This window comes from Panthera onca, chromosome C1 (genome assembly GCF_046562875.1).
Source record: "Panthera onca isolate mPanOnc1 chromosome C1, mPanOnc1 haplotype 2, whole genome shotgun sequence".
Classification (NCBI taxonomy): Eukaryota; Metazoa; Chordata; class Mammalia; order Carnivora; family Felidae; genus Panthera; species Panthera onca.
The window spans coordinates 138,201,074-138,216,253 of record NC_138346.1 but is presented as its reverse complement, the minus strand read 5'-3'; the positions used below and the strand labels follow the sequence as shown (position 1 = coordinate 138,216,253).

Below are 15,180 nucleotides of genomic sequence, written 5' to 3'. Positions count from 1 at the left end.
TGCCTCTTTTTGTCATAGATTAATTGACCATACAAATGTGGTTTTTATTTCTGGGTACTCTGTTTCATTGATCTAAATGTCTATTTTTGTGCCAGCAGCATACTGTTTTTGTCACTACAGCTTTGAAATATAGCTTGAACACTAGAATTGTGATACCTCCAGCTTTATTTTACTTTTTCTTAAGATTGCTTCAGGATCTTTTGTGTTTCCATACAAATTTTATGATTATTTGTTCTATTTCTGTGGAAAATATTATTGGTATCTTGAAAGAGTTGAATCTGTAGATGGCTTATGGTAATAAAGACATTTCAACAATATTCTTCTAATCCATGAGCATGGTCTATCTTTCTATTTATTTGTCTCATCTTCAATTTATTTCATAAATGCCTTATAGTTTTCAGAATGCAGATTGTTCATCTCCTTGGTTAAATTTATTTCTAGGTATTTTATTCTTTTTGATGTTATTTTTAAATGGGGTTGTTTTCTTAATTTCCCCACCTGCTACTTCATTATTAGTATATTGAAAACAACAGATTTCTGTGTATTAATTTTGTATCTTGCACTTTCACTGAATTCATTTGTTCTAAGAGTTTTTTGGTGTAGTCTTTAGAGTTTTCCATATTTAGCATCACACCATCTGCATATAATGACAGTTTTACTTCTTACCAATTTAGATTCCTTCCCTTTCTTTCTTTCTTCTCTGATTACTGCAGGTAGGACTTCCAGTACTATCAAATAAAAGTGGTCAGAAGGGACCATTTTGTCTTGTTCCTCATCTTTAAAAAAAGTTTTCAGCTCTTCACCATGGACTATGATGTCAGCTGAGGGTTTTTCATACAAGGCTCTTATTATGTTGAAGTGTGTTCCCTCTAAACTCACTTTGTTGGAAGATATTTCTACTTTTCTTATTTGTATTTCTATTTATATTTTTCTCTTATTTTACTCTTACACTAAAATTCCGTTAAAGCACATTGTTTAAAAGAAACTCCAGGAGACCTGGGGAAATGGCAGCATAGGAGGACACTGGGCTCACCGCGTCCTGCTGATCACTTAGATTCCACCTACACCTGCCTAAATAACCCAGAAAACTGCCAGAAGACTACAGCTAGGCTTGTCTCCGGAGCCAAGCACAGACGAGAGGCCCACAGAAGAGGGTAGGAAGGGCGGAGGAGCGGTGCGCACTATTGGTGGGAGGGAGCGGGAGGGAGCGGGGGCAGAGGGGCAGCCCGCCGGCCAAGCAGAGCCCCCAAGTCTGGCTTGCAAAAGCAGAGGGGCTGGACGGAGTGTGTTCTGACAGCAAGCGGGACTTAACATCTGGGAGGTTATAAGCTAACAGCTCTGCTCGGAGAGCGGGAAGGCTGGAGGACAAGGGGAGGGAGAGTTGTTGAGCCCCAGACTACAGAGCACAGCTTGGCGGGGAACAAAGGTGCTCACCAGCTCCATCTCCCTCGCCCATCCCCCAGCCAAAATCCCAAAGGGAATGGTTCCTGTCAGGGAACTTGCTTGCACCACAAACACCCAACGCTGTGCTTCTGCAGATCCACCCCTCCGGCGACAGGGGTCTGACTCCCTCCCAGTGCCACAGGGCCCCTCCCGAAGTGGATCTCCAGATCCGAAGGAAAAGTGAGCGGTGCCTTCCCCTCCTGCCCCTGTGCACCTTGCCGATCCACCCCAGCTAATACACCAGATCCCCAGCACCACAAGCCTGGCAGGGTGCAAGTAGCCCAGAAGGGCCATGCCACCCCACAGTGAATCCCACCCCTACGAGAGGGAATGAGACGACACACACCAGTCTGACTGTGGCCCCAGCGGTGGGCTGGGAAAGACATCAGGTCTGACTGCGGCCCCGCCCACCAACGTAAGTTATTCAAGACAGCACAGGGGAAGTGCCAGGAAGTTCCCCACCACTCCAGGGACTATCCAAAATGACCAAACGGAAGAATTCCCCTCAAAAAAAACGTCCAGGAAATAATAACAGCTAAAGAACTGATCAAAAAGGATTTAAACAATATAACAGAAAGTGAATTTAGAATAATAGTCATAAAATTAATCACTGGGCTTGAAAACAGTATAAAGGACAGCAGAGAATCTATTGCTACAGAGATCAAGGGACTAAGGAACAGCCAGGAGGAGCTAAAAATGCTATTAATGAGCTGCAAAATAAAATGGAGACAACCACGGCTCGAATTGAAGAGGCAGAGAGACAATAGGTGAACTAGAAGATAAAATTATGGAAAAAGAAGAAGCTGAGAAAAAGAGAGATAAAAAAATCCAGGAGTATGAGGGGAAAATTAGAGAACTAAGTGATGCACTAAAGAGAAATAATCTATGCATAATTGGTATTCCAGAGGAGGAAGAGAGAGGGAAAGGTGCTGAAGGTGTACTTGAAGAAATAATAGCTGAGAACTTCCCTGATCTGGGGAAGGAAAAAGGCATTGAAATCCAAGAAGCACAGGGAACTCCCTTCAGACGTAACTTGAATCGATCTTCTGCACAACATATCATAGTGAAACAGGATCTTATGTGGATCCTGAGAAACTTAACAGAAACCCATGGGGAAGGGGAAGGAAAAAAAAAAGAGGTTAGAGTGGGAGAGAGCCAAAGCATAAGAGACTCTTAAAAACTGAGAACAAACTGAGGGTTGATGGGGGGTAGGAGGGAGGGGAGGATGGGTGACGGGTATTGAGGAGGGCACCTTTTGGGATGAGCACTGGGTGTTGTATGGAAACCAATCTGACAATAAATTGCATATATTGAAAAAAATAAAAAAGTAAATAAAGTAAAATAAAAAACAAATAAGTAAATGAATAAATAAATAAAAGAAACTCCAAGCCCCTTTAAAATGTGGGAAAGATATTCAAATTAACGAATATTCAAACAAATACGAAATAAAATCAGATAGTTTTCACACAACTGTCCACTAAATAATTAAAAATAATTTTAATGTTGAAAAGGATACCATTTCATATACATTAATACACTGATAACAGATGTATAAATAGGTATACAACTCAAAAATATTTCAAATCCTTAAAATAGTCACACTTACAATTGATAATTTCCCTCTTGAATCCTTTAACAATGTGATCTTAAACATGTATAAAGAATAAACATTTATTACTGTCTAGCCTGGGATGGAGGTGTCATAGGTGGTGATTTTCATGGATCATGTAAGAAACTTCTGCATATGTTTTTATCTCTTTCAAAAAAGAGACTTAAACATACCAATGTTCAGAGCTCAGGTTACTAGCAAATTTTAGCTTTAAAATGTAGCATGAATCAAAGCTAGCTTGGTTAACATACCTTAGAAGAATGTTTTGCTTTATTAAATTTGTCTCTGTGAGAAAAATGTGTTGAGTGTAAATAGTTACATTCACCACTCTCTTCTTCCTGAGAACCATAAGAAAAAGGAGAAAAAATTGCACACACACACACAAGCTTCTGTATATGTGTATGTATACACATACATACACACACACACACACACACACACACACACACACACACACTTCTGATATAGAGGTCTAGGGTGAAAGAATCCACTGAGAACCTGGTCTGCTAGAGTGGTTTGAAGAGAGGGAGAGGTACAGGGTGGAAGGTACAATACAAAAGTTTCCATTTGTGGTCACACATTGGAACATCTGCAGTTGGTGTTACATATATTTATTCATTCAAGATAAAAACCTGAGATTTACCTATTTAAAATAACCTGAAACCCAACCTCACTCTTGGCAGAAAAAATAAAGTATCAGGCAGTCAAGCCATGATCTAGAATAAAGCATCAAATCAGCACTGAGTGCAAATGAAGTCATATCCACATCAAGGGAAACTATGCTCACATGCCTATATGTTCTCTAACCTTGAATGTGGTGGAGGGATGAGGCAAATTAGTAATTGGTTCCAATTCCACTTTTTCCGTTCTGTCTTTGCACCCAATAATGGGACATTTTTCCTTTTAAAAATGCTTTAAAACACACACACACACACACACACGCACACACACACACACACACAATTCAGTTCAATCATGTAGGTAGGTGGAAAAGGCAAACTGAAATGCACTACATATCAATGAAGCCAACCCTTTCAAGTGTATTCTAGGCAAAATGTCTTAAGGAAAAAAGTTATTGAAGCATTATAAATAACTATTACTAAAAACAAAGTAATTATCTGATAATAAAGGAGAGGCTTGAATAAATTTTGGTATCTCCACTGCGTGGAATCTTACAGTGCTATTTAAAACTTATTTTATTTTATTTTATTTTATTTTATTTTATTTTATTTATTTCATTTTATTTCATTTTATTTCATTTTATTTTATTAAATATAATTTATAGTCAAATTGGTTTCCATACAATACCCAGTGCTCATCCCAACAAGTGCTCTCCTCAATGCCCATCAACCACTTTCCCCTCTCCCTCACCCCCCATCTACCCTTAGTTTGTTATCAGTCCTTAAGAGTCTCTTATGGTTTGCCTCCCTCCATTTCTTTAACTTTTTCCCCCCTACCCCTCCCCAATGGTCTTCTGTTAAGTTTCTCAAGATCCACAAAGGAGTGAAAACATATAGTATCTGTCTTTCTGTGCTTGGCTTATTTCACTTAGCATAATACCCTCCACTTCAATCCACATTGCTGCAAATGGCCAGATTTCATTCTTTCTCATTGCCAAGTAATATTCCATTACATATATAAAACACATCTTCTTTATCCATTCGTCCATTGATGGACATTTAGGCTCTTTCCAAAGAACTGCGAGGAATCCACCCAAAGTATACAGGAGTGGTGATGCATAGGGGCATTTGTACCCCAATGTTTATAGCAGCACTTTCAACAATAGCCAAATTATGGAAAGAGTATTTAAAACTATTTTAAAAGTTAGTATGAACGTGAGGAAATAGTTCTGAATGGAGAAGAAAACAAATATAAACTGAATATGATTAAAACTGTTTAGGAAAAAATTCCTTACGCATAGAAAAGAAAAGTATTAAATCATTGAGCAGGGCTATTTTAGGTGGTGTGACTATGTATGTTTGAGGGCTTCAATTCACTCTTTTTGGCATTTTTCTTTCTGTAATGATCATGCAAAATAATTCTAAAAATCAAATCACAGTATGGGTGCCTGGGTGGCTCATTCAGTTGACTCCAACTCTTGATTTCGGCTCAGGTTATGATCCTTAGGGCATGGGATCAAGCCCCACATTGGGCTCCGTGCTGAGTGTGGAGCCTGCTTAAGATGCTCTCTTTCCCTCTACCCCCTCCCCCACTCTCTCTCTCTCTCTCTCTCAAATAAATTTAAATACATAAATAAATAAAATTTAATCAGAGGAATGAAAAAAAAATTAATAAAAGTTAACCCCCAAAAAAGCATCTTGCTGTGAAAGCTGTTATGCTATTATTTAACTCCTGCAATCTGTGAGAACTAAATAGCTTTCTTTGAAGTATGAGCATTTTAATCAAGCATTCTACTCTGTACTCCCCAATATTTATCATGAAAACATAACTGAAAGAAAAGTTCTCAAAGCTTTGAGGTCACTGTGGAACAGGTACAAGGAGTCAGAGGAAGGTAACTTACATTCCCTATGGGCTAGAAACCCCAAAATTTATACTCTGATTTCCACTGACAGTTATCAATCAACAAACACACTGGAGAAACTAAGAGAGTCTCAACTCCTTATTTGGAATCTCTAGCTGCAATTTCTAGTTAAGGATAACACCATCCAAGAGACACAAAATATGAATTTATAAATTCCATATCACCCTGACAAAACTCCACCAATATATAGAAGGATTGGACTTTGTGTGCTCAGGACAGATTTAGATTTAACTCATTTGTTTGATTGAAAAAGAAAAGGAAGCAGGCAAGCATGAAGAAAGTTTAAAAATCATTAAGTATATCAATTCCATAGAGTCGGTATAAATGGTATACTTAATCCTGCCTAGCATGTAAAATACAGTAGCTATGACAACACCACGTCTGCATTTCCTCAACATGATCACTCAGCAGGTCACATTTCCAAACAATTTCACCATTGCCGTATTTTATTACAAACCATCCTTAAAAGACTGATCAATAGCAAACTCATTGAGAAGTCAGCAAACTCTTTCAAAGTGGTTGAATGATTTCCACAAGGTCAGAGAGCAAGGGGCCCAACATGTAGAGCAAACATATCTGCAGGCCTGTCCCGTATTCCAGAACACTTATATTAATTAACATACAGTAAATACACATTCTCTTCTATTGTTTTGAAGATTTTCACATGGCTTTTACATCAAACTAACATTTTTAAAGTTTTAACATGCTGCTATAGTCAATTTTTAATACCATTCAGAGGATTTCACAAAGATTCAACAAAAAAAATCTAGTTAGGTAAATCCATTGTGGGCAGGTAAAACAAGTTGAAAATTAGGGGATGAAGTTTGGAGAGAGAAGTGTAAGTGGGGGAAGGGCAGTGGAGAGGATTCGCAGGGTGGTGGGTAATAAAATATGGGAGAAGAGGAGGTGCAGTCAGGGCTCCATCCAGGAGCACCATCTGTATAAATCAGGCCTGGAGTTGACATGTAATTTTGTGTGGGTCCCCTGAGAAGTGGCCCTCAGGGCTTCATTATTGATGAAGAGATTTTTCTTCAAAGTGGCCCAGTCAGCAGTGCCTCAAGGGGACATTCATAAGCACTCATAATATCAATTTCCAAGCACCTGGGAGGTAAGGACACAGATTGTCTCTTTAATTATTATGATAAAGGTAGAGGATAGTGAGAATGCTTTTACACAACCAAGCTGAAATTCTCAATGAAATAAAATTATCATAACCTAATATTAAAAAGTTTAATATTTGAGTCATCTTTCAGAAAGAGCACATTTTACATTTTCCTGGTGCAAAATAGGTTGATCTCCAATTCTTTCTTTCCTAGTAGTCAAAAAAGTTTTAATGAACAAATACAGGGATGCTCAGAAGTCTAGAAAAAAAACTTTCTTTGAAGCTAATATACTTGCTTAGAGACATTATAAGCTTAGTCCAGTTTGTACAAACAGATATGACTTGGGCTTTTTTAAAAAATAATTGTGTAGAGATTTCTTTTCAGAAAAGGATAATACTAAATCCCTTCTATATATCGTTCAGAATACCAAGAAATAATTTTCACCAATACATTGGTCCTGAGAGAGTCTAAAAATGCTCGGAAAAACACTGAAAAATCAATCCATATGTACACTGCAGTAAAATAATAAGGGTTGGGGAGGTCAGCCTTGGATTTGAGTCTTAGTCCCTAGTGGAGTAGATGTAGATAATCCCATATAGACAAAACCGATGCCACATACTTCCTTTGAATCTCCTTCAATTTACACCAGAGGGCTAGCAATGCAGAGGGTGTTAAACATATTTTTAAAATAGAAGTAAAAAGCAAAATGAACTGGGTCTCTTTAATTTGATCTGAATTTCAGAAACTCCCCCTTCTCACCGGTAATATTGACAAAATTAAGGAACTTTCTTATAAAATATATCTGCAAAATATATCCTCATAATTCTTTTAACTTCATTAACTCCCCCCTCTTTCACATATTTTAACAGGCTTCAATATCACTTGTTAATTTTTGGAGTTGAACAAAATTCCAGCCAAATGACATTTACATAAGACACATGATATATGCAATAATGATGTTTGAAAGAAGTACCTGGTATTTTTTTTTAATATTTATTTTTGAGAGACAGAGAGACAGAGTACGAGTTGGGGAGGGGCAGAGACAGCAGGGGACACAGAATCAGAAGCAGGCTCCAAGCTCTGAGCTGTCAGCCCAGAGTCCAATGCAGGGCTTGAACTCACAGACTGCAAAATTATGACCTGAGCCGAAATCAGACGCTCAACCGACCAGAGCCACCCAGGCACCCCAGAACTACTAATATTTTAAAAATACATATTTTATGTGAAAGATGCTATCTGAGGCATTATATGTATATGACACCAGTTAATCATTACAACTATTGCATGAAATAATGAAGCATAAATCCAATTGACAGAAAAAGAAATGATAGTTCAGGAAAGAACTGATCACAATCACAAAAATTAAAAAAAAAAAAAAAATGAGAGAATCAGGATTAGAACCCAGGCCTGTTTAATACAATGTTTTCTTTTTTACCATGAATTGAGGTTTGATTTTGTGAAATACAAAATAAATAACTTTAAATAAACGTACTGAGTTCCTATATCAATAAGTAGATATCTGTAGTGAACATTCTAAAAGAAAAGTAATACAATGAGTTCACACCTACTAGCATAACATTTTAATTACAAGCAATGGAAGAAGAAATAATTATAAACCATAGGAAATATACAATCCTATTAAGAGTTATCTTAGTGGTATTCCTGGCTCCAGGTTATCTGTGAATGACCACACTATTGATGTTTGAGGCCAAAAAACACTTTCTGTTTTGATATAGAGGATTAAGAGCAAATGAAGTCCTGAAGGTAAACATGTCACATTTGAAAATCAAAATCTTGACTATATATAAATTTATAATCTTAGAATGCCTTATAAAATATTTTTAAATTAAGGCAGGGTATAAATGATGTTGAAATTTTCTTACAGTTTTAAGGACTGCAGGTTTCTATTCCTATTTGTCATTGTAGACAGCTAAGAGGGAGAAAAATAAGTTGGCCAATCCTACTTTTCAATATCCTCGTTAGCTTCACTTAAAGCCTGGACCATAACAAATCTCATCATATTTTCTTTGTCATATTATTTTATAACTTTATTTATTTCAGTCTCATTGTCTTTAATTTTAGTGTTTTTAATTTTATAACAAATTTATGCTTATTAAAAATTCTCCCACAATGATCAGATAGGTTTACCTTTACAGTAAGGTCTATTTTTCAGCTCTTGGATTCTTGCCTGTTTATATACAGAGTTTGGTAAAATGCTGTATTCAAATAGTTAAGGAAAGATGATTGCTTAAAGATATCCAGTTTTCTCAGGATTTTGGCCCTAGATCTTTTTCATATTCTTATCAATTCCTTATTGCAAATGTTCAGCTTTCCAAAACTGAATTTTTCTTCCAGAATGTAAGAAAGAAGGCTACTGAATTCCAACATATTTTTACAACACTATCTGCTATGATTAAGATTAAGCAGATCCAACGTAAAAAATTCCCTAGTGATAGAGTCGTCATTAGTCATTAACCTCACAGTTTTTAATTAAACTACTAAATTGGTCACTGAATTCACGTGCAGGAGGTATAATTTCTTTTAAAAAACTATACTGAAGTATATACATCTGGCCATGCTTAACTCTAGAAATACACCTTAAAACTACAAAGAGCTGAGAGCCAAAGCATAAGAGACTCTTAAAAACTGAGAACAAACTGAGGGTTGATGGGGGGTGGGAGGGAGGGGAGGGGAGGGTATTGAAGGTGATGGGCATTGAAGAGAGCATCTTTTGGGATGAGCACTGGGTGTTGTATGGAAACCAATTTGACAATAAATTTCATATAATAATAATAATAATAATAATAATAAATTTATTCTCTCCTTTAAAAAAAAAACTACAAGGAGCTATCATTTGGAATGAAGTATCTTCCCAAATCACACAATCAAACACATTTTTACTGCCCAGCTTAATTTCTTAGAAAGGAGAAATACTTTGAGTACGGTCGACAGGACAGTTTAAAATAGGGAGGACAAGCATATTTTTAACAATTCAAACTCACAGAACAGGTTTAAAATTTAAAAACTTTAAAAAAAATTAAAAGCTTTAGCAAGTCGAGATAGCACTTCCTTAGATTAGTGGTGCCTAATCAATACAAGAAAGGAGACAAGAAAGAACTGTCATTTATACACTGAATAAAAAAAACATAAAAGTTTAAATAAATAAATAAATAATCCATAGCTTCTGCAAAGTTGAATCTTTATTCTCTCCTTTGGATCCATAACCCTTCCCCTTCCCAGGGACAAAAACAGTTATGATAGAGGGTATTCCGAAATATTTTCTCCCACCTCTACCAATTAATTCATAACCCCTGCCTTCCCTTTTTTCAAAATGCTTCTTAAAAATGTACTTTTCTCCCAGTTGTTTCCTTTATCCTCCCATTTTCCAAGTCCATGATTTTAGTAACTTATTTTCTTAATTAATAAGCATAGAAAATTCTCAAATGAATGGAAGCTAGAGTATAAGTAATTCAGAAACTATTTCTGTTTGACTTGAAATGCACTATGATTCTGTACACAATGGACTGAAATCCCTTCTGATTCAGGGTAAATGTGAAACACTCACTAACTGATAATTCAAGGAATGGACCTTGACTTGTGATTGTGAAAGCATTAGAGTGGTAGGTAGCATTTGAGTTTGGCTGTAAATATTTACCAAAATTACTATTATTCAAAAAGTTAAAGGTTTCCTGTAGCTGCATACATTTTCTTTTAATTATACTTCTATAGTCTACTCTTAATTATCCATGTCAGTGGAGAGGAACAGGACACTGAACAAAATTACATTTTTCTAAAATTATTCTTACTTGCTTTTAAATGAACAGATATTGGCATTATACTGGTTATCAATTCAAACTAAATGAAGTACTGTGAAGGTACCGCTGAAGTCAGGGTAAGTGACCAGTATTGGGTATTCACCTTCTCTGAAACCTTCCCAGGAGAATTTGTATTCAAAAGTCATCCTTGACAAAATTCAGCTTTGTTCAAAATGTAATCCCATAAAGTAAGATGACTTTCAAAAGCACATAGCTACCGTTAATGATTTTAGAATACTAATTATTTCATTGGCAGGGATTTTCCTAAGATATTTGTTCATACTTTTATTTTTTAATATTTGTCCTTTTTCCTAACAAGAATATGTCAACTTGTGACATTTGTTTATTATATTTCCTATTATAATTTTCTTTATTTAACAGGTTATGAAAATATGACTCAGAGAAGCCAAGTAACCCTCCTAAAGTCACAGTTTAAAAGAACTAAACTAGACCTCAACCCAGTTAGCTCCAGATCCCAGGGTCTGAATCACATTTATGTATCAGGGAAAACAAAACAAAACAAAACAACTTCACTTCTCATGCTGCTTCTACAATTACCATAGTGACAACAATTTTTGAGTATATGAGCTAGGTTCTATTGCCTAATATCTATTACTTACTAATGCATCATTGTTGTGCTTTATCTTTCAGCCTGAAATATTCCATTTTTGGGGTTTGGTGACATTCTGATTGTTTTTCATGCTCCCAATCCTTCAAACCCTGATGTGATACTTAATTAAGGCTAGACATTATGGAGTGAACACACAAGGCAACTTTACCTCAGTAACTTTTTTTCTTCAGAAATAGAGATATTTCTTGGCTGCCTCACTGAAACCTGAGATTCTGTAGGTAGCTTATGGTGAAAGTTAAATCACTATTATAGTGGGTTGTCACCATCACCTTCTGTTCTTTTCACATTTATCAAGTGAACCTGTATTTTGTTCCATACTGATTTTTTTTAAGATTACTCCATGTACTTGAGACTAAAGCAATGGTCACAGTCAGATCAGTCTCTAGACAATGGTCTTAATGAATTCATTCAAGGAAAGGAAACCCAATGTACGCATTCAAATTTGATAGAAAACTGAGCTTTCATAATTCATTCTGATTCTTCAAACAAAAATGAACTTTGGTGAATCAACAGGATCAACTGAGACATCTATGCTTAAATGTGTTCCTTTAGGCTTAATGTATTTTTCTTCACTGCATTATATTTTAATGATTAATTTCATGCTCTCTGGTGGTACTATAACTCATGAATCACAGGTATTACTTTGAGAGAAAAGGAAGATACTATGTATAATGGAAGTGGTTACTGATTAAAATGTGCTGCATATATGAACTGCATAAAACCTGAAAAGCCTTGAATACCACTGTTCTAAATTGTAAGTAATATCAGGCAGATTAACCCCACAGACTAAGGTTAGACTGAGGTGAGTGTAAGGGCGTGGACTTCTCAAACGGGTCTTAGTTCAAACAACATATGAGATTAAGCTAGTAATTTAATGTTTCACTGGCATCTTTTCCTTAGTGTTCTGTGGTTAAGAACTGATTTCCAAGACAATTGCAAGAGAAATACAGAGAAAGAAATCAGTTAAGCAAATAACATACCATTCTAAAAGCCAAAGGCCACCTGCCCCCTGACACTCTCCTTTCTAAAATCAGTACTGCCTGAATGCTGTCAAAAGTTTGCTACTTAGCTTAGTTTAAAAAAAATGATTTGGTTAAATCAAAGTAATAAGGACCAAAAAGGGCTTTGACAGTGACATAAATCGAGTATCCTTCACCTTGTGCACACATGAATAAATATTGGGTTAAATATATCTTACTGATCAATATGAAATAGTAAACTATCCACAAGAGAAACCACAAGTAAATTAACCAGAGAGGTCACTACAATATAATTTGACTCTTATTACTAAAATGGATTTTTCCCAAACCAATGTATGGAGTTGGAAGAAAACATTACTACCATCTCCCAATAGAACACAAAGTTACTTCAATGACAGAGGAAAAATGTGGCATCAGCAGCTATTCTGCAAACAGGTGGTTTTAAACTTTTATTTAAGCCACTGAAAAGGACTGAGGAAAGAAAAATTTGTCATTTATAAAAAAAAAAAAGAGAGAAAACATACACGTACACACATATACACACATTTTATGGGACAGGGAGACTCAAATAAAGAAAAGCCTTAAAACACAACAAAATACTAAAAAGCAGTTTATCTTAGCTCACAAACGCTGAATTGGGTATGTCTAAAAATCACTGTTTAAAATTAAATCCTTCTCATGTCAAACACAAAGGTCTTAGGAAGAATTTAAAGGAAACGGTCATGTCATTTCAGGTAGGACCTTCTTCACAGGAAGAAAGATGAAATTGTTACAGAAACAGAGTGGAAAAGAGAATCAAAAACTCTTGAGAGGAGAGAAAAATACAGCTTGTTTATGTTTTTCTGATAACACTGCATTTTTCGTGTTCTCAACAGTTTGTTCCATTCCTCCCTATGTTAAATAATTTCATAAGCATTGAAGCATTACTATGGCTAGCAGGGACGCTAGAAGAGCTGACACACAGATCTCCTTTATTTCTATAGCCCACCTTTGCATATATTTAGGATTCAGCAATTGGAGGTGGGGGCAGCAAACAGGTGCCCTGAAATGCATAGGGGTGGAGAAAGGAGAAAGTGCCTGGGTAGACTGGGTGGGAAATGGGAGCTGCTATCCTCCAGAGTCCACCTCACTGGAACTCTTGTGCTTCTTAGTCACACCATTCAGGGCAAGACAAGACAAGCTTCCTTAATCCCCTCCGAAGTAAACAGCCAGGTCCCAACCCAAAAGGCACCCCCTCCAGTCGCGGGACCCTTCCACTTCTGTCCCCCGCTGCCCGTGCCCGTGTTCTGGCTCCCTGCTCCTCTACCTCGCCCGCAGGCCTCCCACGGAGGCAAAGTTTCCCCGGTCTCCCACTCTTTCCCGAGCGACTGCCGCGGCCTCCCCAGCACCCACCGGCTGGGCCCCCCACCTCCCGCCCTTGGCGACCCGGCGCGCAGTCGGTACCTCGATGTCCGCCGAGTCCTTGCTAAGCACAGGGGCCATGGCAGTGTTTACAGCCTGAAGTCTCCTAGTGACAGACCCTCCTAGCGTCCTCAAGCTCCAGTCAGAAAGCGAAGTGACGGGAAGCCGGAGCTACCGAGTAAATAGGAAGCGGAGGGTCCGCGGCGAGGGGGCGGGGCTGGCGCTGGGAGGCCACGCCCCTGGGGCGGGGCTGCGGGCTCGGCCTCGCGGCTCCAGGCGCCCCGCACTGCCCGTGGAACGACGGGGAAAGCAGCCCGGCCCATCCCCCACGCTGGAGGCTTGTTTTCCTTCCACAGGCGGAAGGAAGGGAGGGAGCGAGAACTCGCACCCGGGACTGACCTTTGCTCTGTAAACTGTTAAAGCCTGAGCTTGGTAGGCTGGGGCCAGATGTTAGAGACCCACAGGATTAAAGGTAAAGGCAATTGGCGCTCTAAGTAACAAATTGCTCCTTTTCTTTTGCTTCCTCACGAATCCCGCAAGGTGCAGAAACATTAGCTTATGGGCAGCTGCATCTTCTGGAACTCCTCAGGGATGAGGTACTAAACGTTCCTCTATTCATCTATCAGAAGGCGGGAGGAGGCAAGGGCGCGGGTCTTCCGACAGTGGACAAAACCCGGGAGTACGAGCGGAGACATGGTTATCAGAGGACCCAGGGAGGGAGAGGTGCAAAATTTCTACAGCCAGAAGTGGCAAGTAATAAGTGCTGTAAGTGATGTAGGTGGTACAAAATCAAGGTTGTATCTTTGCAGGACAATCCATTCTAACGACTCCTTAAATATATGTAGATATATATTTCTAAAATGTGAAGCTCCTTTGAAGAGTGCTTTATGTTTTGTTATAGAGCTTGCTGGAGAGAGGGGAGTGATTTCCATTGAGAGATGGTCTCAATCCAGAAAACATTCATCTTTGAGTATATCTGTCTCCAGACCTCCCTCTGTTCTCCCGGTTAGATAAATACATCCTCCTCCTCTCTTCTCCCATAACTCTACCTGCTTACTTTAGTAAGGTTTTTACCATCCTTCTTAATCCTCTTGGCTAGATTGTGAGCACCTTGGATTCAAGTATTTCCTCCATATCGTTATTCTTTCATTAGTTCATTCATCATTTCATTCAACAAATATTTATTGAACAGTTCCAATGTACCCATTGTTAGGTACTCTGGATATAATCCGTCTTCTAGATTATATTTCTAGAGTGAGAAATACCTCACTCTCACGAAGATTATACTCCTAGTAAGCAAGTAGCAAAATAGTAAGAAACAGTGATGTCTGCTTAGAAGATAAGAGAAATGGAAAAGGGTAACTGGGGTGTAAATGCTCACTACCTTGAGTGATTTGGGAAGACTTCTTTAAACAAACCATTAGATTACCTTCCAGAGCCTGGAATTTACTAGACAGAGAATGGATACATTTTCTTGAATCAAATTGTACTGCTAAGAAAAACTAGAAAGTTACATAGAAACCGTAAAATCATGTTTTCTCAAACATTTTATTCATCCCCAAGCTCTCAAACTTCGACCTCCTAAAGGATCTTGGAATGTGTCTTCATTTCTCCACCTTCACTCCATCCACCAAGGTCCAGTGGTATTCCACTCTT

At 37.9% G+C, this 15,180-nt stretch overlaps 1 protein-coding gene and 1 long non-coding RNA gene across 3 annotated transcripts in view; one reads left to right on the top strand and one right to left on the bottom strand.

The window, feature by feature from the left end:
* DPYD (dihydropyrimidine dehydrogenase) overlaps nt 1-13,713 on the bottom strand; it is an 853,279-nt gene extending 839,566 nt beyond the window's left edge. For both annotated transcript variants that reach the window (XM_060626444.3, XM_078451629.2), the window contains exon 1: nt 13,567-13,713. In XM_060626444.3, coding sequence (XP_060482427.2) covers nt 13,567-13,605 — 39 coding nt within the window. In that variant the 5' untranslated portion in view covers nt 13,606-13,713. The remainder of the gene's footprint in view (nt 1-13,566) is intronic.
* Nucleotides 13,714-13,820: 107 nt separating this feature from the next.
* Nucleotides 13,821-15,180, top strand: part of LOC132673684 (uncharacterized) — a 120,744-nt gene continuing 119,384 nt past the window's right edge. Inside the window, exon 1 of the long non-coding RNA XR_013557473.1 lies at nt 13,821-13,996. This is a non-coding gene — a long non-coding RNA (uncharacterized LOC132673684). The remainder of the gene's footprint in view (nt 13,997-15,180) is intronic.